At 31.2% G+C, this 20,906-nt stretch overlaps 2 protein-coding genes across 9 annotated transcripts in view; one reads left to right on the top strand and one right to left on the bottom strand.

Annotated features, from left to right (window-relative positions):
* LOC145933955 (choline/ethanolamine transporter flvcr2b) overlaps positions 1-20,906 on the top strand; it is a 52,200-nt gene that overhangs the window by 9,376 nt on the left and 21,918 nt on the right. The window lies entirely within an intron of this gene.
* Positions 1-20,906, bottom strand: part of LOC145933951 (uncharacterized) — a 38,049-nt gene that overhangs the window by 7,464 nt on the left and 9,679 nt on the right. For 4 of the 7 annotated variants that reach the window (XM_083034025.1, XM_083034028.1, XM_083034027.1 and 1 more), the window contains 12 exons: positions 17,845-18,036; positions 17,461-17,573; positions 16,374-16,529; positions 16,197-16,280; positions 3,737-3,924; positions 3,289-3,376; positions 3,078-3,202; positions 2,694-2,823; positions 1,425-2,379; positions 902-1,005; positions 247-376; positions 96-173 (listed from right to left, as the gene is read on the bottom strand). In XM_083034025.1, the coding sequence (XP_082890151.1) occupies positions 96-173; positions 247-376; positions 902-1,005; positions 1,425-2,379; positions 2,694-2,823; positions 3,078-3,202; positions 3,289-3,376; positions 3,737-3,924; positions 16,197-16,280; positions 16,374-16,529; positions 17,461-17,573; positions 17,845-18,036 (2,343 nt within the window). Of the gene's footprint in view, positions 1-95; positions 174-246; positions 377-901; positions 1,006-1,424; positions 2,380-2,693; positions 2,824-3,077; positions 3,203-3,288; positions 3,377-3,736; positions 3,925-8,324; positions 8,526-11,523; positions 11,887-16,196; positions 16,281-16,373; positions 16,530-17,460; positions 17,574-17,844; positions 18,037-20,906 lie in introns of those variants that run through there. The other 3 variants (XM_083034029.1, XM_083034030.1, XM_083034031.1) reach the window with 3 other exon arrangements.

Raw genomic sequence — 20,906 nt, 5'->3', positions numbered from 1 at the left:
ATATAAAAAGAAATTTAAAGTAAAATATAAATTTCTCTTTATGTGCATCTTATAATTATTAATTTTATTATTTCGAAGAAATTGATGAAAGTTACCGTTTAATATCCGGTCGGTCAAGTGCCAAAAGCGCCTCCAGATTCACTTCGTTTAACTTCGTTAAATCATAGTGAACTCTAAACAAAACAAGAGATCAAAAGCTGAAGGCTTTGCGGCTACGATATTGGCAAACATTCTCACGCGACTTACCCTGGAATTTCTGAATTTCTCGAATATTGTCTTTCTAAACATCGTTTTCGTATACTCTCCTCGCTATAGGGATTATTTTCGATCGGTGGCGCATTTTCCCATTTTTTGTGCTCACGTTCCGCTATTGTGCCTGTCCGATATATTTATTATTATGTTATATATTCGTGATATGTTTATTATAATGCATAAGTATTCACATTAGTGAGTTTTTCGCGTTTATTATAGAACATCGAAAATATTTTTTAAGTTTACGAAAACTTTATTTTTTCATATACTTTGAAAAACAACGTAATTACAAATAATACGATACTCTTATTTATGATATAATTTCTTATTTAAAAAAATTTATTTTAAAAACTTTTATGTTTGATTTTAATTTTTATCGATTATAATAACTTCTGCATTATGTTTTTCTTTCTTCTTTTATAAAAAAATTTGTATTTAATATTTATATAGTAATAAGTAATACATGTAGTAATACATTATATCTCGTATAATTTTATATCAGGAAAAAATAATTCTCCATTAAAAAATATATTTTCTAAATTCAATATCAAGGTATAGGGTTGTGGTGTCTATATATGTATACATATATATATGTATGTATATATAAGTTTATTATATATTATATAAAATTATGAATAATCAAAGTTACCTGGACGTGGTGGGGTGCTTAATCGATCGTTTTCAACCGTCATACCAATGTGATTTTCATCAGTCGTTACATAAGATAATTGGACTTCGGTTTGTGAGCGTTCGCTGTATAAAAGAAAAAGAGTTACGAAAGAAATACAACGTGTCGCGGTGGAATGATGGGAATAATTACGTAGCAGGATACAGAATTTTTATGCAATACATCAAGTTGTATAGGGAACCGAACTATCATTATCACTTATTATATGTTCATTTCGAAACAAAGACTCATTTTATTCATATTTATTGTATTCTTGCAAATTAGATGCATACAAAAAATCAAAAATAAAAAAAAAATTGACAAAAGAACACACAATATAATAAAATAATATACATTTAATAATATATTCAAATAAATTTAATTTATAAAAAATTTAAAAATAAATTGTAATTTTATTCAATTTGTTTACCGATGAAATCATAATTAACGAATAAAATTATGCGTTATAATTAATTAATATTTATAGAAACAAAGAAAATCCTACCTTTCTTGTTCCTCGATCGAGTCGTTTTCCAATTCTTTGAATTGTTCATTCATTATTTTGCACGTTTCAGTCATCTCGTTCTCTCCAGAGCAAACTTCGACTTTCGTCAGACTATCTAAGTGCCTCTGGATCGCCGTGTCGTAGTGCTCAGTGTACTCACTTTCTCGTTGTTCTTCGTTTTCGTCGGCGACATTTCCCGGTCGATCGTTCCTCTCGTTCGATTTTTCAAATTGCGTGTTTGCGTTCTTTCCCGCAGAACTTTCCACCAGGATTATCCTTTCGCCGCAATCAGTTGTATCCTTAGGTTTCTCTTTGGCTTTATCTTCTCCTTTTGCTACAGTTATCAACGTAAAGGAACTTTCACTTAGTTTCTCTTTATCATTTTCATTCTTGATTACTTTCTTTTCCGAGATTTCCGAAGATTTCAAGAATTTTTCATTAATTTTCTCATCGAAACGCTCGCAAATTTTTTCAGACAAATTTTCTTCAATTTTTGTTTTCACTTGACAGATGCCGATTTCGTCTTTTCCGAATTGCGTCACGATATTTAGCACTTCTGAATTATTTTCCGTTTGATTATTTTTCGCGTCGCATTCGGACGTCCTAGGAGTCCTCGGGACCACGTTGTTAATAGCTTCCATCAGTTCCTTCTCGATCTCCTCATCGGATTTTGTGGAGGAACACTCGGATAAATCTGACGTATCCTCAGCATCCTTGTCGCCGATCAGGGCCTTGTAATACGCGTTAGAACTCGGTACCAACATGGATACCGCATCCGGCTGTGTTCGGGAAGTTATTTTCTTTTGGAATAGCCAATTATCCTCCCAGGATTCGACGGGCGAGATTAAGTCCATCGCACGATTAGCGACATGACGTTTTGTTCTGGCCGGCGAATATTCATTGCGATCTAAATCTGAAGAATCTGACGATGATGCTGGCGACAACTCTCGGGGAGCTATTTCCATAAAAAAAATAACTAAATAAATAATCGCTTTTAACTTGCGATAAAATTATATTTTGTTTTTTTTATGCTAGAAATTTATAATTGTGAAAAAATTCTTATTTTCCGCATATATAAAAAAACAATATTAAAAGCAGATTGGACGATTATACAAAAGTCGAAATGGTTCTTAAATTTCGGTTGTAAGTCAAGTACATGATTTTATTAAATTAATCTGAAAGTATATAAATATAGCCATAACACACTTTATTTTATAGATAATTTCGTATATTTTTATACGTAAATAATATTCGAATTGAGATACTAACGATCAATAATATCCATTCCGAGTTCTGGAAATGGAACGCGCCGGGTGCATTCGAATTCCATGATGTCGTTGCCTCGAAATTCATCATTATCTGACGTGATCGTAGTTACCTCTTCTATTTGTTCTTCCATCTGCAATAAGAAAGATTCGGTTTCTCTCTCGCTCTTTCTCTTTCAGATATAATATAATATAACGATATATTTTATTATATGTATATCGATTATATATATACATATATGTTGCATTATATATCGTCGTGCGAAGAATTAAAATCTGATGTACAGATCTTATGTTCATCTTTTACTGCGTCCTGGGAACGTTACGTTCCGCATTTCGCTATATGTAAAAATATGTAAATGCGATCCTAATCACGATGTATACGTACCATAAAAGACACCGGTTCTCGATTATCTTCATTTTGTCTGATCGAAGCGCTACGATTACCGTTGCATTCGCGATGATAAGACTCGTAGCTCACCGCATCTTCCTCAAAGCCATGTTCGCTCTCAGCTGAAAGAGGAACATCGTCTCCGTAAATATGACGTCCCATGTCCCATACTTTATGCGCGATAACATGTTAAGCAAATTCTACGTACTCGTGGTGTATTTCGCTTTAGGCGAATCTGTGTCATGTAGTACATTGCTGTTACCGTCCACTCGTTCTCTTTGGAATTTTTCGACGACCTAAAATGCGCATCGTGGATTTGATCATATTTAATATAAAAAGTTGGACCATACACTTTAATCAATAATAATTAATATTACAATTTTAATATTATATTTATTTGGATGGGAAATATTTATTGGGTGGGAAAATATTCTTTCTCTCATGATTCACTTCAAGAATGTAAATTTTAGAATTGACAATATTTGTATAAAAAAATATAAGACGCGTTTCATTTACGTAATAATTGATTTAAAAAAAATATGCAGGTTTTATTTGATAATTAAGAAATTGTATAAGATACAGATTTTAATTTTTCTTATGTAATTAATTTGTGTGTTAGATATTTATTGATAAAATATTCTAGCAATCTAAGCAACCTTATTGAGTATCGCGGTGGCGAGAAGGTCCTCGTAGCTGTGATCAGCGATTGGACGACCTTCTCGAGGATGCTCGGTATCCGTAGATGAACCCAATCCCGGTAACTTCCGAGCTTCCTCGACAGCTCGTTCAACGATCTCTTTAAGAGCTGCGTGCGCCGTAGCTGGCGGATCCATAGATGGTTTATCTGAAACATCAAATGAAAATTACTATGAATGTGATATAAAAATATCTTAATTCTCGGTATATCGCTAAATTCGAATATCGCATTCAACACATTGCTTTCTTTTTTTTTACACGTATTAAATCTTCTCTAATTATATAATAAAAACTATAATTTATATATAAATTCTTCCTAATTATATCAGAAGCTTAAACGCACCAATTTCGATGAATTAGTCACAGACTTTGGGAACAGAGCGATGTAGGTCATGCTTTTTTCATTTTGACAATTTAACCGATTACATTCTTATCTTATTAATAACACCCATATTAATATAAAGAATAAGTCAAAACGCTGTCTACCTCAAAAGACAAGAAATTCTCGTTTGAGGAAGAAAAAGAATTACAATTTTTCTAATTTTTAAAAATTATTTTATATCATCCGCGACTCCACTATTATTGATTCGCGGTCGATTGGCGATCTCATGGATCGATCGCGGTTTCTACGGAAAGTTCCAAGCGACTGTCGGACAGTTCGCCGGCATCAGCACGGCCAGCCGCAACTTTCTTCGGCTTGATCGAGCCATGGCGAGATAACGGCGATATATGTAGTATACGGCTGGCAGCATGTCGCGAATATCATCGCTGCTGCATCGTATCTCCCTCGTAATTTCTCCGACACGACCTTGCCGACGATACATACTCGCGTGCGACCACTCCTTTCGTCGACGATTCCTTTCTCGCGACTTCATCTCTCCTTCTCTCTGCATATTCCTTTTGCGTTTCATCTCTGCCCGACGCGTGGATCACGCGTCGCAGGTGAAATTCGCCGACCTCCTGAACTCTTTCTGCGGGAAACTCTCGAGGTACGCTCTTTTATTGGCAGTCACGTTTGCGGCGGTAATTTTTACTCCTGCATTTTCACCCATCTTCATTTTCTGAATAATCTGTATTCTAAACTTTACACTTATTGCTTGGTTTAAATGAATGACGTACGATGTACTTTAACTTGTTAGCCTCTAGAATGAAAATGAGAGAAAAGTACTTTCACAAATCTTAAAAATATTCATTTTTTTATTCGAAAATTAAAAATTATTATTAGGAAAATTGTCTTTCTAATCATTTTCAATTTTGTTTTTACTGTCTCGAATATTAAGAATAATTGTTAGAATTCTCAAAAGAATCTCTTCAGAATTCTACACGGAGAAAGTTTTCTCTTAGAATTTATCCTGAAAATCATGGTAATCGTGGGACAATATGGTATGGAAAGAATTTTATGAGAATTTCTCTGATTAATATTTATCACAATAAAAAAAATATCTATCACAATAAAATATAAAACATGTTTGATTAATTTGACTAAACTGCATGGTAAAATTAATCAAACATGTTTTATATTTTAACGTGTAGATATTATTATTTTTATTTTGATAAATATTGATCAGAGATATTCTCATAAAATTCTTTCCATACCATATTGTCCCACGATTACCATGATTTTCAGGGTAAATTCTAAGAGAAAATTTTCTCTGTGTAAAGAAAAAATTAGATTTCTATAATTTAGAAACTTATCGTCGACACTATATTAAAAACGGAAATAATCTTCAATTATTCGAATATATTTTTGAAGTTTGAGATAAAATTCCAGATAAAAATTCTTTCCTAGAATATTTTCGATAAAATAAGATCCAGATTAGTCGAGGAATCTTTTATTGAAAAGAAGCGCGTACCTATTATTGTCCACGATACTCTATGTATTGTATATACATATAAATAACAGAGAACTCTAATAATCCTTCCAAGGATACGTCGAACAATTTGTAAATAAACACGTTGCGTGCTAACTGCGCGAAGCAATCCTTTCTCTTCCCTCTTCTTTCTCTTTTTCTCTTTCCATCCAGTCGTGAATCACACAGACATTCGGTACGTCGTGAATCACACAGACGCTTCTTCTATACGCATAATCGATCCAGAGATCTACCTTCCCGAGACCATCCAGCCTTGATCTCACGCTGTAGAAGGTGAAGGTCGACACTATTTCGCGCGCGAGACAGCGACGGCTGCCTTAAACATTAGTCGTATGTATATATTATTAACCGGCATGTAAGAATGATTACTTCAACAAGCAAAATTGTCTTCTCGACATCCGTTAATGATAAAGCCAGTGACATTATCACCGGCCTTTTTCACCGATCGATTTTTTACTTTTCTCGTGCGAAAAAACTACATTAAACGATTATATTTCGATAGCATGCGCGTGATGTAAAGAAACAACGATCGTGCATAATTAATATGGGATATTCGAATTTTTTTTGTTATGATCGATTGGATGAGGAAACTAGGCTTGATCGATATCATTATTCGCATGACTGCGACTTTATGTCAAACTTGTAGAGCAGTGCTGTCATTTAGTTGCACATTTCGAGCTGATTTCGTTGTCGACACCTACTGTTTCCCTCTTGCCGCGTGTGTCTTATTGTTAGCAACGAGCTTGGACTCTTATAAACAAAATATATAACGCTTCACATCTCAGGAACGTCACACGTTTATGATGGAATTGTAATTCATAATTAATAATATAATAATTAATAATATGAGAATTATATATATATTTTTACAATTAAAAGGATTCTAAATTATTAATCTAAAATTATTCAAAAGATGAATGCTCTAATTAACTATTTGGTATTACTTAACGCTTAGGGGGATTATAATTCTATCATAGACGTTCCTGGGATGTGAAAAATCCAGTGGGTCATGCTAAACACGCGCGGCAAGAGGGAAACAGTGGGCGTCGACAACGAAATCAGCCCGAAATGTGCAACTAAATGACAGCACTGGTAGAGAAAAAATTGTCAAAGTAACAATCCGTCAAGACCGTCATTGACTCATGATAGATTAACGTCAATTAAAATTGTTGAGACTTGTAAGATTTAGAATTCTGCATTTTATTAATTTCTATATTAATTTTTTATATGCAGCTTTATTTATATTACAAGTTTAATTTTGGCTGGAAACACAACTTTAAGCACATTAGTTTACTATATAATTTATTTTATCGAGCATCGAATTTTTAAAGAATTCAACAGTCTTCATCGAATTTCTCACGATGTAACGTCAATTTATTGAGAAACAATACTCTATAAAATAACAATTTGGTTTACAGATAGATTCTTTTCTATTTGTATGTGAATAATTTGATGAATAAATCCTGAGACGCGATAATGAGCGTGTTTCATGTGAGAAATTCATTCTTCGCGGAGAAATTCATTCAACAGCGATACCTTAATATAGCACGAACTTCTCGCGCAAAAATCCGGATAACGGAAATCATAAAACCGTTGCACCAAGGCATTTCCTTTTTTTTCGTTTTTCTTCGATCGCGACGTTATAAATGATCTATCGCGCTCAATGATTTCGAGAAGAGGTTACTGGACCAGTTTTGCGCGGAGAAAGAACGACGATATCTCTCGCGAGAATGTGCGCCGCATGAACGCATTTTCGTGCGAAAGTTCGAAATCGTTGATGTACAATGAATGAGAAAAAAAATTCATATATATCTAGGTACGCTAGTGGGGAATAATAGCAACTTATTGTTAGAATAAGAAAGTGACTATATAATATATTAAAATATTAAATACAATATAAAATTAAAACATATTTAAAAAATGGAAGAAAGTGTGTGATATATTATATTAAATATTTTTGCTGTATTTTTTTCACTATTTGATCATCACTTAAGAAAAATAAATATATAGATATAATAAATAAATAGAGAAATAATTAAACATATACAAAGTGAAATCGGAGTTTTACTTGCGAAAATTTGTTGAACAAAAAAAAAAAGATAACATATATTTTTGTTTCCATACTTTAATAACATCCAGATTATTATAAATTACTATAATAATATATTTTCTGTATATTATAATAATATATTGCTTTGTTATATTGCAAGAAGTGATGATCATTGCAGTTATCCATCTATCTACGTCGGATTGTTTAGATAAGAAGATAAGTCAAAGTTTCTTGCGACGAAAAGATTATAGCATACCAATGGCGCATGTCCATTGTAACAAATATTGATAAAACGGTATTTTACGATAACAAAAATTGATCAAATATGTGCACACTTATGAGCAATATTGATTATTGTGAATAGTTCAACAAAGTTCGTTGTAATAGTTTCTAATGATTAATTGCACTATTTAAACTTGCGTTTCAATTTGACTCCAATTCCTTATATTTTTAACATTAATTAAAACTATATATACATATATTTATATATGTGTGTATGCATAAATAATAACTTGACATATAATATAGTTACAGTAAAATTTATAGTAAAATATATAGAATTTATTCGAATATTCTGATTTGAATATACTCAAGAAAAATAAACTAATATTTAGCACAGATATTTACCATTTTTCCTTATGATCAGAACATAGACGAAATAGGCGACGATCAGACCACCAATCAGTATCAACATCTCTTTGGTTCACTGCAGTTGCATGAACTGCACCTTTCACATCCTATCGCCGACTCAATCGCTGTTACTCTATTTCCCTCCTATTCTTTTATATTCTCTTGACTATCGGAATTTCTTCGCAAAAGTTCGGAATGCTATGAGTGACAATAAACTGACGATGAATCGGATACTTACGCACATCATATATTTATCAGCGACATTGTTATTTACTTGTCAGGCATAAGATTATTATTTCTCGCGAGCTTTTGATAACGGTAACTATATTTTTTTGTGATGTGTATCAAATACGTCCCTTGCAAAAAAATTTTTTTTAATTTGAAAATATAAGTGACGTTTCTTAGTAATTTCTTGAAAGATGTGATAATGTTCCTCTCAGAAACTTGTAACGAAAATAGATTTTAATAAAATTGCATATTTAACGTTTATTAATGAAATTAATTGTGATATATAGTTTATAGTTACGAGATATATTAGATTTTGGTACATGTATTATTAATCTGACGAAACTTTTATGAAAATGTCGACTTATTATTCTTTTCTTTTTACGAACGACTTTATAATTCTCATTTGCATAGCAAATGCTAAAAGCAATGGAACATAACTCGACGCTGACACTCGAACTTTGAGATTCCACGTGCTTCCGCGGTTTTTTATTATTATTTTCATTATTATCATTATGTCTCTGTGTTATATGCGGTCAAAGTCGGTTTATGACGAACATGATCGAGCATAATCACGTTTTCCGATGCTTTTTTTATGCATGACTTTAGTTTGCATGCCAAATAGGCATACAATATGCATGGAAATATTACATAAATATTCTTACGTAAAATCGTTTATTAACATTGATGCGAGAAGTTAAAATTTTTACGATAATCAATTTAAATTATAAAATATCTGTTTGAATATATAATATAGTTCTGCAAAAATATAAATCGAGCATTGTTTAATAATTTTAACTTTAAATAATTTATTCTGATTTTGAAATGTCTCGTTTCTTTATGTTAATATTATTTATCTTAGTATTAATTATTATAATATTAAATTTTTTACGTAATTTTTTAATGAAAAATGGCTAAAATAGCTCTGTGAATTTTACGTCATACTCGATAAGGCAAGTCTCATAATTATTTACGGAAATTTTTGTATATAGTGTATTCAGTTTCTATTAATCGTTATTCATACATTTCTCAAATTAAAGAGAATTAAATTCTTCACAGAGTAGGATATCAATTGTTTTGATTTTAACATCAAATATTTTCATTTTCAAGATTATATTTTAGATAAGCACTTTAAATGAATGTAAGAACATGTTTGTGAGAGAGATATATTACGATACAAGTGTACAAACTTTACGTTACGTTACGAATCGATGAACATCGTCACATCTTTCAAAAAAACATGTCACGATTGTAAAACATTTCTAGTTGTAAAATTAATTATTTTTAGCATTTTCGTAGTTTACATAAAAATTATTTTGACGCCAAAAAGATTCAATTGAAAATTTCAATCTCATTTCTCGGTTTAAAAGTATCTAATTTGTTCAGTTGTGTCACGCGGTTGATAAAAGATTGTCACGCATTACGATAATAAGAACTAAATAAGATTGTCCTCTTTTTCTTAGCACGCAAGAATTTTTTTGCTATTCATCCTAGCATTTACTGAAAGTTTATTAATTAGATTTCATTCATTAGATTAATTACTTATATATAAATTTATAAAATATACAAAAATATCTGAAAACCTGTAAAACTGCATTAATTATAGAGAAAAATGGTATTTATACAATGTCATAAATCATAATATATATTCTGCAAGAATGCTTTATGTTTTGGCAAAATAAATTTCTAGGAATTCTTTCAACAGCATTCTTTTTGGCAGAAAATTGAATAAATAAATTGAAAATATTTGATGATCAGAATTGCGAAAAGCGCATAATTAAAAAATTGTGATTTGTTCTAGATAACGCGGTTAATGTTAGATCATTGATGTATTATTTTATAAAGATTCTCGAGATTCATATGTAATAAATAAAAAATTATGATTTTTCAAAAAACTCCTCAGATTCCAAGGAGTTAAGTCATACTAAAAGAGTGAAGAATTAACTACTCAAAAGAGCTAGATTAACATTTTTAATATTAAAAATACAAATGCTTTTATGTGATATGAAAGATAAAGTTTGATTACTCAAGAAAAAAATGTATGATTACGACTCAAGAGCTTTTGTAGAAACGAACAAAAGATTTTATTCTCTAAGATTGTACGTTCCTACTTCAATCTGATCGGAATGTATAAACTGTGAGCTCTACAAACGCAAGAATTTTTTGCGCTTATATTGCAAATATATAAAAACCAAATCATTTAGATTGATTGCGCGTGAAGTAGGATCAAAAGTATCGGTGAATGTTCAGAGCGTGTTTCAAGGTGTTCAAATCGATTTCTCAAACGTGAGAAGATCTATCCTTCCTTTACTTCCGCGGCCGATATCGGTTCTTATCGCACCTCTGTAATTAACATCGACCTTGATTCTTTAATATAATGCAAACTTCTCAGGCAAGTACTAAGAGCACGTTTTTTTTTCGTTTCATCTGATAAATTGTCAATCAAGACGTCATCTTATATTTCTCTAGATTCTAGATGTTTCGTACAAGACCGATATAATCAATATAATTACGCGATCGCTAAATATAAGACATAGACGTAAGCGAAATTTTTTTTTCTTTTTTTGTCTACCTTGAAGAAATAAGTGATGACAATAAAATGATAGGAATCTATTTTGCAAAGTGATATATTTAATCTTTGTGTGACCACCGCGAGATTAATATACTTGAAAATATTTAAATTATATAATTACATTTTCAATTTTTTAGATTTTAAATTAAATTTTTAAATTGATGGAAAGGTTAAGGAAGTTATTCATTATTTGACACTTCCTAGATTTGATAAAATATATGACATCATTATTAAAAAAAATTAAAATTAATAAATAGTATCTGTTTTAAACATATAAGTTCTCTATTTTTCTCTTCCTCTTTACGAGGAAATATAATAATAGTGAAAAAAGATATTGCGTTTCTGAAGTAGAATTTAATTTTGCATAAAACAGACATCTGTTAATCTCTGTCAATTCACCTATTTCCTATAGAACACGCATACGTTTTCATCAATCAGATTGTCTTCGATAATTATACCGATCCGTCGTGAGCAAAGTTGAACAACCATAATCGTTCTGGGAGGGTTAAAGATTAGCTGTCACGCTTGTTAAAAGACACCTAGCTGTTCCTCTCACTTGGTTTTTCGCGCGGTGTATTCGTCACCGTATTCTCGCGGTATATTTCTTCCTTCGACACGGCTAATTTTATCGTCGCTTCTTAAATTGCGCGCGCAGGCCGCGCGAAATTTCACTCGCGCGCTCTCGTACCGCTCGTTCGCGACTGAATCCAAAGACGACACGCACATCGTTCGCCGTTCGTCCTCGTCCACCTGTACGACGACGACGGTGTATACGACCTATGGCTTCTCCTCATAGTGGGGAGTCAGTCGTATTTGCGAGAGAACGCGCGTCTATCGCGAAATCGCACGTCACGTCGCGCCGCGTCGTCGGATCTCGGGGGGACCCCATGTTTTGTGGGACCAAGGTGGCCCGCATTCACGGCGCGCGTTTAGCGCTAATTACACGGCCGCTCAAGTCTCGAAATTAGTCTCGCGGTAAACTGTAATCCTGCGGTTCCAATTAATTTCGACATATTGATATTAACTCTCCTGGGATAATTACAATACTTCGAATGAAAAAAATATCTGGGCAAAAATTCATGGTTTTTCTTTTTTTTTATACAGTATTTTATGATTGTATATACATATATATTCTAAAAATAAGTTTTCCATTTCGCGCTCGAGATATCATTATTCATATCTTCTCGATTATGGTACAACTTTAATAATGAATGTCGGCAATTGTTAGCACGATATACCAAACGAGCTTTTAGCTTGCGAAGCCACACAACTTATGCAGTAAGAAAATTGGAGCGATATGTGGCGATATAAATAGTCGTTCGCGTTCGCCAAGTTATGGTCTAACGTTATCGCGCTGATAGACGCAGTTATCTACTGCTCATAATCGGTCATGCGACTGATTATGAGACTCTTTTTAGTTCTCTTTTAAATAGAACCTGAAGAAAAGAGCCGTTCGTGTCCGTATGACAGAAAGTAAAAGTAACCGCTCGAATTACGCGAGATTTAATCTCATATCATTCTCTGGATCAGATTGGAATTAGTACGACTTTGATTACGACTAGGATATGATTTTAACTTCGAAAATTCTGCGACGTAAGTAACCGGTACCAAATTAATCGATCGTAACTGCGTAAATGTCACTTCGATTCGTGGAAGAGTCACGGAACTAGTTTTCCTTATCTGCGAATGCTACCCGTGTGCTTTTACACCCGACCTGAATTTTCTTATGGATTTGTTGTTTGTTAGATTTAGCCTACATACATATAGAATAAAATTATAATAAAATTGCGATAAGACGATTTTGTTAGTTGATTACCAGTTGATTTTTCTTCAACGAAAATGTCAGTAGAAACAGTCGTTTTTTGAATAATGATTGAAAATGAAAGAATTATTTATAAATCATTATAAAAAATTATTTATAAATTATTATGAGCTATAAATCTTTTGCAATTATTTTGCACTTTTATTCTTTTGCACTTATTTACGTGAATAATTGATAAATATGTAAGCAATTTTGGCCGATATACTATTTATCATCATTGAAAAGTTTATATATAGATATAGTTATTTTATTGCAGATTTGCTTAGTATGCGTGCGAGCAAATTTTAAATATAATTATCACTTTTTATTTTTTTAATGAGATTGTTTATATATTCTTCGAGTGAGTCAAACACGACGACTTGACGATTATCATTCAACAAGATCGTTGCAAATTATTATTTCCTTCATATAATTTCCTTCAATTAGCGAATCAGCTAATCAGAAATCTATCCTTCGAGTCAGAAATTGCAGTGATTCAGTCAGAAAGAAGTGTTATATTGTAAGATTCGCTATTTTAAATTTCGTGTTATAATTTTCATGACGATTAAATTTTTCATTACAAACCGTTTTGCATCAAAAGATTAGCTAGACAACTCGAAACTTTTCTCGCTTGGTAATTAATTAAATTTTTGAATTTCAAAAAGTGAGAGGTGGGGACTATATCTGCTGTTTTAGTTTTTTAATTATTTAAATCTATTCTACATTGATCCTGAGATCTTAAGTAATTTTCGAATTATTAGAAATTCTTGAAAATGAATTATTATTCATATTAATTCAATAGTATATTATTGCATAATATGAAATTACTGAAATTTTATATCAAGCGATTATATCAGGCAATTTCTGGAAAGTAATATTTTTAAAATCTTTGAGCTTTTATATATAACAAGAATAATATTTACGATCATCTTTGAAGTGTCTTCGAAACTAAAAACTGGATTAAAGTTGAAGTTTCAACTTTCGCCATCGAGAATCCGCTGTTAAATGGCGATCGGCTTTCAGATCTACTTTTTGAGTCGTGCGACTGTTTCTTTCTTTAATGCGCGTTCGTACTATCATACCATTATAAATAACAAGGCTAATCACGCAAACGGTCGGAATATTTTTTTTTTTTATAATTTATAGAAGATGCAATTATACATCAATTCTCTGTAGAACAGTTCTTTCTTTCATTAAATTTTTCCATTATGATATTTAATGATTTAAAAAAATTCGGATGTGTTGCCTGTAATTTATTATTAAAGACATTAGAAAGTATTGGAGAAACTCAAAGTGATTTAAGTTAGAATAAAAATCAAACAGATTTATAAAAGCTATGTGAAGCTGAGATTTCTTTTTAAGTCAGAATAATTAGATGTTTATACATACATAATATTTTTACGATAAAATCAATATTGCGATATATTTTTATAATAAAATCATATTAGGAAGATATTTAGTAATGCGAATTTAGTTTTGACACTTATTAGCACAAATTAATTTTTACTAAAACTGCAATTCTACTTATTAAAACTTTAAGATTAAAATAAAAAATTATGTCACTGCTCTTTTGCTAATTAATTGTATTATACCAAACATATCAGAATTACAATGAATGAAGGCTTTGTATTTAAATTAAAAATGCTGTTATGAATAATCTGAATTGCCTGCAAAATTTTACAGATCAGATATTTGTTTAAAGAAAACACCGTTGAGATACAGCATGCACAATCTATCGACCTTTCACTGAACTACGTACACACGTTATGTAGGTTCTGCACAAAAATGTTTCTTTTAAAAATATAAGAAATAAGATCTTAAAAATAAAATATCGCATTATTGCTTTTAAATAAATATATTACATGTATTACATATCTCACTGACAAAATATAGAAAGATACATTTTTAATATTATCTCGAAAGAAACGAACTGTTTGTTGTAACGCTGCATTGCCATACATTCTATCAAATCATACGATTTCATAATGTTTAATACAATAAAAAATATAATGTATACACCATAACAAAAAAATTGAAGAATTATTCAAACAAAAATTCTGTTCTTTTTTTAGCGGGTAGAAAAAAACGCTTTTTTTTTAAACATTAAATAGTGAACCTCTCACAGGCTTCCTGTTCACAATATCTAGGTGTTCCAATTTCTTGTGCTCATTGATAACAAATTTGCAACCCACTTTCGCTACGACAGAAACAGCCGGTTTTCGTGTTTAACGGGATCGCGTCGCGCCAGCCGTGGGAAAACAAAATTGCGCGGAATGAACCAAGTGAGAGGAGGATGAGCTACGTTAATTACGAACGTTGGCAGTGTCTTTTACGTAATCTCACCGTCAAGATGTCGCGGATGCAGGTATAATGATCAAAATGCCTGGAGAACGGCAGCCAGAGTTGAAACGGAACGAAGCGCATTGTCTTTGTCGGGATTATCGCGGTGGCGGTTAATAAATGGTGTGCATGATCGAGATGAGAATACACCGAGTGTCGACCTTCAGACTTGTCAGCGAATTGTATTCGGAATCGATCGCGTTGTTCCGCTCATATCGCGTTAAAGTTTGACAGTTGATATATATTTTTTCGAACAAGTTTGAGAATTGAATTTATTTTGGAATGCGAATATATATTAATAGTCTTTAAATAATCATTCATAAACTTTAACTAATCATCAAATTATTTAATTAAGCAGTCTACATTTGTTATTAAAAAAAAAAAATAAATTATCAAGACACTCATGATTATAATTTCGAAACAATATTACTTATTTATCAACAGTAGTGCATTTAATTTATATCATAAATTAATTTATGGTATCATAAACACTACGTATCGAGAATGAAATTTTAGTTGTATTTCGAAAGAAACGCTCTGTATGAACGCGCTGTTTATAAATGTATTACAGAGAAGTTGAAATTATACGACATCCATTGAATTTTTCTTCTGGTAATGCGAGAATAAAATGACAACGTGTATTAGTGAGCTCGAGACATAAATGTATGTAGAAATGCAGGTCATACGATGCTTATTTCTGAAGATTTCACTGCAAGAACTTGATATAACATGAGATCATTTATTTTTGTAACAGTGCGAAGTGGATTTAGCACTGATTACTGTGGGCCTTATAAATCACAATATAATTTGAAAAAAAAAAAAATGTCTAAAAATTAATTCACAAATTTAAATATAATAGAGAAAACTGTTTCTTTCTTTAATGATGAGTGATTGATAAAAAAAAATCGATTAAATTAAATAGTGTACGTACTTGTAAGAGATGTTTCCAGACACGTAGCCAATCGAGTCAAAGCGGCAATCAACGGTGGACGATGTTCCTCCAAAAATTTGTCGTCTGTTGATAGAAATTAAATAAAGTTTCAATTATATTTTACATCTGTATTTTTTCTTTTTTTTTTTTAATGTGCAATATATAGAATACACTTACATTCGGAATTTTTATAGAGTCGATCGATCGACGTGTCATCCACATTCTCAATGAGACCCTCGACTATCTTCTCAACAAAATTTCGGATTACGTGCACTGTGCGCTTTTCTTCCTGATCCTCCTGAATTTGCTCCATGTTTGTCGCAACTGCATGTTCTGGAGAATAATTTTGAATATTCTTAGAAATATAATTTATTATTAATACTTGATGTAGAAATTTGATTTAAAAAATTCACAAATATACAATTTTTTATTATTGTTTAATTGAAAAAAAAAATACGTAAAAGAGTAAATGTCAAAAAATAAAGAGATACGCTTATCAAATGCACGCGTTCCAAATTTATGTTAATCTCAATACAAATTTACGTTATAAAATCGCGGATATTATGTTCATATATTAGAAGCACGTTCTTTCTTTCAATGTTTGATTTATATATCACATTTCATTATCTCGCACATTTCTCAATATCGCGAGACTATTTGAAACGCGTATCGTGTTTTGCCGCTATCACAGTCCGCCAGCGCACGTTCGTCACGAAATGAAGAAAAGTCGCTTTCTAAATCTTGGACCATACACCTTCGTGTCCGTTAGGTCACTCGTGCTCTTTCCCGATCGAGCGCGTTGATACGATTCATGTGGTGGATCACGCGGCGCGCACCGAACAATGAGCATCGTCGTGAGAGACTTTTCGAGCCATTCTTACTGTTAATGTCAGTCTCCTTCCGTTACGCGACTTTTCCGTCTTGGAACAAGGACAGACGTTCGCCAATCACGGGTAAAACAATAAATGCGCGATACACAAAATCGTAGGGAAAGAAATGTAATCGAACAAGTAGAAGATATGCTGGTTACAATGTCACCGTTTCGAAATATCATACTCCTGAAATACTTAACATTTCTAAAGATTAGAGGAATAATAAATAATATTTAAATTAGATGAATTAATTTATGGTATCATAAACATATATAATTAATTCCGATATGGATGTTACGAAATCTTTATGACATTTATAGATAATTTATCGTACAAATCGTATAAATATTTGACCAAACATTAAAAAGTTTTATACGACTTTTATACATCACCTGCAATGTAGACTCGCGATTTAGCAGTGCCGAAGAAGCTATGCAATTCCTCCTTTTCATTTGTCGTACCACCGAAATTTTCGAAGCATTTCTCATTTCTTCTCATCCACGCTCTGTGAAATTAAGAGAATTATCCTTTCTTTGGAACTTTATTAAAAATAAATGTTAAACTTCGAAAAATATCTTTTTAATGCCATACGTATTGATTCAATATTAAGTCTTCATTAAAAATAATTAATAATTTGAAGAGAAATTATGTTTCATTCATCAAAAATAAAGAACAATTTTTACGAGAAAATACATATATAAATTAAAGTAATATTAAAATATCGTGTCAAAGATTAATAATATATATTATGATAAATATTAACGTATTAAAGAGACCTTCGTTGATGGCAAAATATGCAATTCCAAGCATTATCTGATGTGTCCCAACGAGAGCAGGACTTTCTGCAGGCCCTAGTGTCGCAATCGTTGCAACGCACACCACGGCTGATTAAAAGTGGTGCCAAGCAACAGGCGCAGTGGCCGTCATTTACAACCACTCGCTTTTTTTCTTTCGACTTCGAATTTTTCCTGAAAAAAATTTTTTTATCGATAGTACAAGTCAAGGAGACTTCATAAAAAAAAAATGCATACTGATCACATAGACCGATCACTTATAATATTCTTTACCTCAAATTTAAATCTAAATACAATTAAAAAATCTTATTTTAATTTATGATAATTCCCATACAATGTATGTGAAAGATATAACAAATTAAGAAAAAACAAAATATATGATGTTGACGTAGGCATTTTGCATAGTCGGTAAAAAACATTATTAAATAAATAAAATTCGAATTTCTATTTTGTACTTTTTCTCTCATATATCTTGATTATTATTTAGACATCTTGTTATTTATACAAAATATTAAGTATTAATTATTGTTATCATGGTAATAATTACATTATAATATTCTATATATATAATATTATAATCTAATTATTATTATACACATTATATATATTTATTCATTTATATATTTAAACTAGAGATAGGTTTTGTGTGTCTGAAAATGAAGATCACATAAGGTACAAATAAACAACATATTTATTAATTAATAATAATTATGAAATTTATAGAAGAGATATATTCTAAAAAAATAGATATTTACGAACTATAGAATAGTAAATAAGTTAATGTCAATCCCAGAAATGAGGAAATAACGAGTAGTTTGATAAATTAGTCATTGATTGAATTTATTTTTGAGATACAAACATCTTTTGTAGACATTTATGACGTAGGATGATATAATTGCACAGTTTATGTCACCCGTTGAACAAAGTAATACAATAATAATCGAAGGATAAGCGTGTATCACACGCAATAAAGCTACCGCAATTTATCATATTGTGAAGCCACAATGATCGACTCGAACTACGTATTCTAGGGCACAGTCGTTACATATTTATAACGTCGTAACGGTACAAAATAACCGCGCTTATTGCATATGCATGCACAAACTACAATGCACATTTACTATACAGGGTGCTTCGCAAAATCATGGCAATCGGACAAAATTTTGTGTTGTATAGCAAAAGTAAAGAATTTATTTTTTTGAACTTAAAAAAAACTTTTTCATATTTTAAAGACTTATTACTTTTGGTTTTCAATTAAACTGAAAATTATTTAAGATTAAATAATTTTGACGAACATACTTATTTAATACATAATAAAACAATCACATATAATACGCGGAAATCCATAGGAAATTGATTTCCTCCCCCTACTTCATCGAATTTAAATTTAAAAATTCCTAAATTTTTTCATGGCACATTATATTGTGTTTATGTACTTTTCAGTATTAAATAATTTACAATTATATTTCCTAATACAGTTTCTAAACTAGAATTAAATAATATTCTTAAATAATATTCTGATATTAATAATATGTATGGATTAATCAAGAGTTGTATAATATACAATTTTCTATTTACACTTAAATTAAATTTTTATTAATGAAAATTTTACATTATTTGAAGGATATCAAAATTTTTTTTGTTAAAGAAAACTAAATTATTTGAAGAAGTCGTACTGACAATTTTAAAACACCCTGTATACGTATATTACTACACGAGATCCTATATTATCGAGACATAATAATTGGCACAAGCCAATAGTATGAAAAGAAAATGTAATAGAAAGTATATATTTATTAATAGACGCGGATACTGCTTTGTTCTGTAATAGCGCGTTTTTCTAGTTTCTTTTTTTTTCGGTCAATGCACACACGCTCTCAATTAACGATTTATATTTATTTGGAAAGTGGCAGAAGTCAAACATAAATATGTGATAAATTATCAGTGTCACGAGTCACTTTTAATGAATATTGATTGTTTCAGTTTTAACAATAAAATCTTAAAGTATCGTGAATATATATCATGGTGATTTAATTATTTGAAATATGTACAATGCGATTTTATTTATTTTTTAAATAATTATATTTGTTTATAAAGACAGAACCTATTTCATATAAAAATATATAGGTATATTAAGAAATAAAAATTTTTATTTGCAATATACGTGCGATATTATTGCAAAATTATTTTTAAAAAACTTGTTAAGCTCGCTTCTGCCACTTTCAACGAAATTAATTTAAATTCTCATTGTTCCTAAATTTATCACGATTTTCTAATCGTCGCGATCGAAAAACGCTGCGGCCGTGCTTAGCGGTGAGTGACTGTCCTCGTCTCGTTCCATATCGGAAGTGACGACCTTCACCAGCACTACCTCAATGGTAATTAGAAGAAATAGAACCATAAAGGTCGCCATGTTGTATCTTTCTTGACCATGCACGACTTTGTCATTCTCAATTAGAAGCGTTGAGATCAAGCTGAAAACGTAAATCAGCATGTTGCTGATTGCAGAACGCGTTTTCTTGCGAAAGCAACACTCGTCTTTCTCTTTAACTTCGTTCTTTCGTTCACAATTATTTATTATTTTTTAAATAATGGTACATGTTGTAATATAAATTATGCAAAATGAACTGTAAGATTAATCACGATTAGTTCTAGCCAACGTTGGCGTAATCGCGGAATTTTACTCCGATTTGAATATATGTATTTCTCTTACCTTTCTAAATCAGCAATATATATTAACTTTACAATTAATCGATTGTCAACGCTGATCCAACTTTTTTTTGCTTTGGATATAAATTTCTCGTTTTTTTTTCTAAATTATAGCACTAATTATACCATTAATTTGAAACGAAAAAAAGTTTAGGGCAATTAGTTTTGACCGATATTGGTTTAATCGGCTTCGGTGAATTCCATTGCGAGGTCATCCTTTGAACCAGGTACGATGTCTGCAAATTTGCATGTAATTTATCGCGACTTAATATGCGAAAGTGTCACCCGGTAATTTTGCATTTACGATGACGGGCACAGTGATTCGACGATTCCGC

This window comes from Prenolepis imparis, unplaced genomic scaffold, assembly GCF_030444845.1.
Source record: "Prenolepis imparis isolate NDT839.2.m4 unplaced genomic scaffold, iyPreImpa1.0 SCAF_3, whole genome shotgun sequence".
Classification (NCBI taxonomy): Eukaryota; Metazoa; Arthropoda; class Insecta; order Hymenoptera; family Formicidae; genus Prenolepis; species Prenolepis imparis.
The sequence above is the reverse complement of the archived record's forward strand: the minus strand, read 5'-3'. Positions and strand labels throughout refer to the sequence as shown.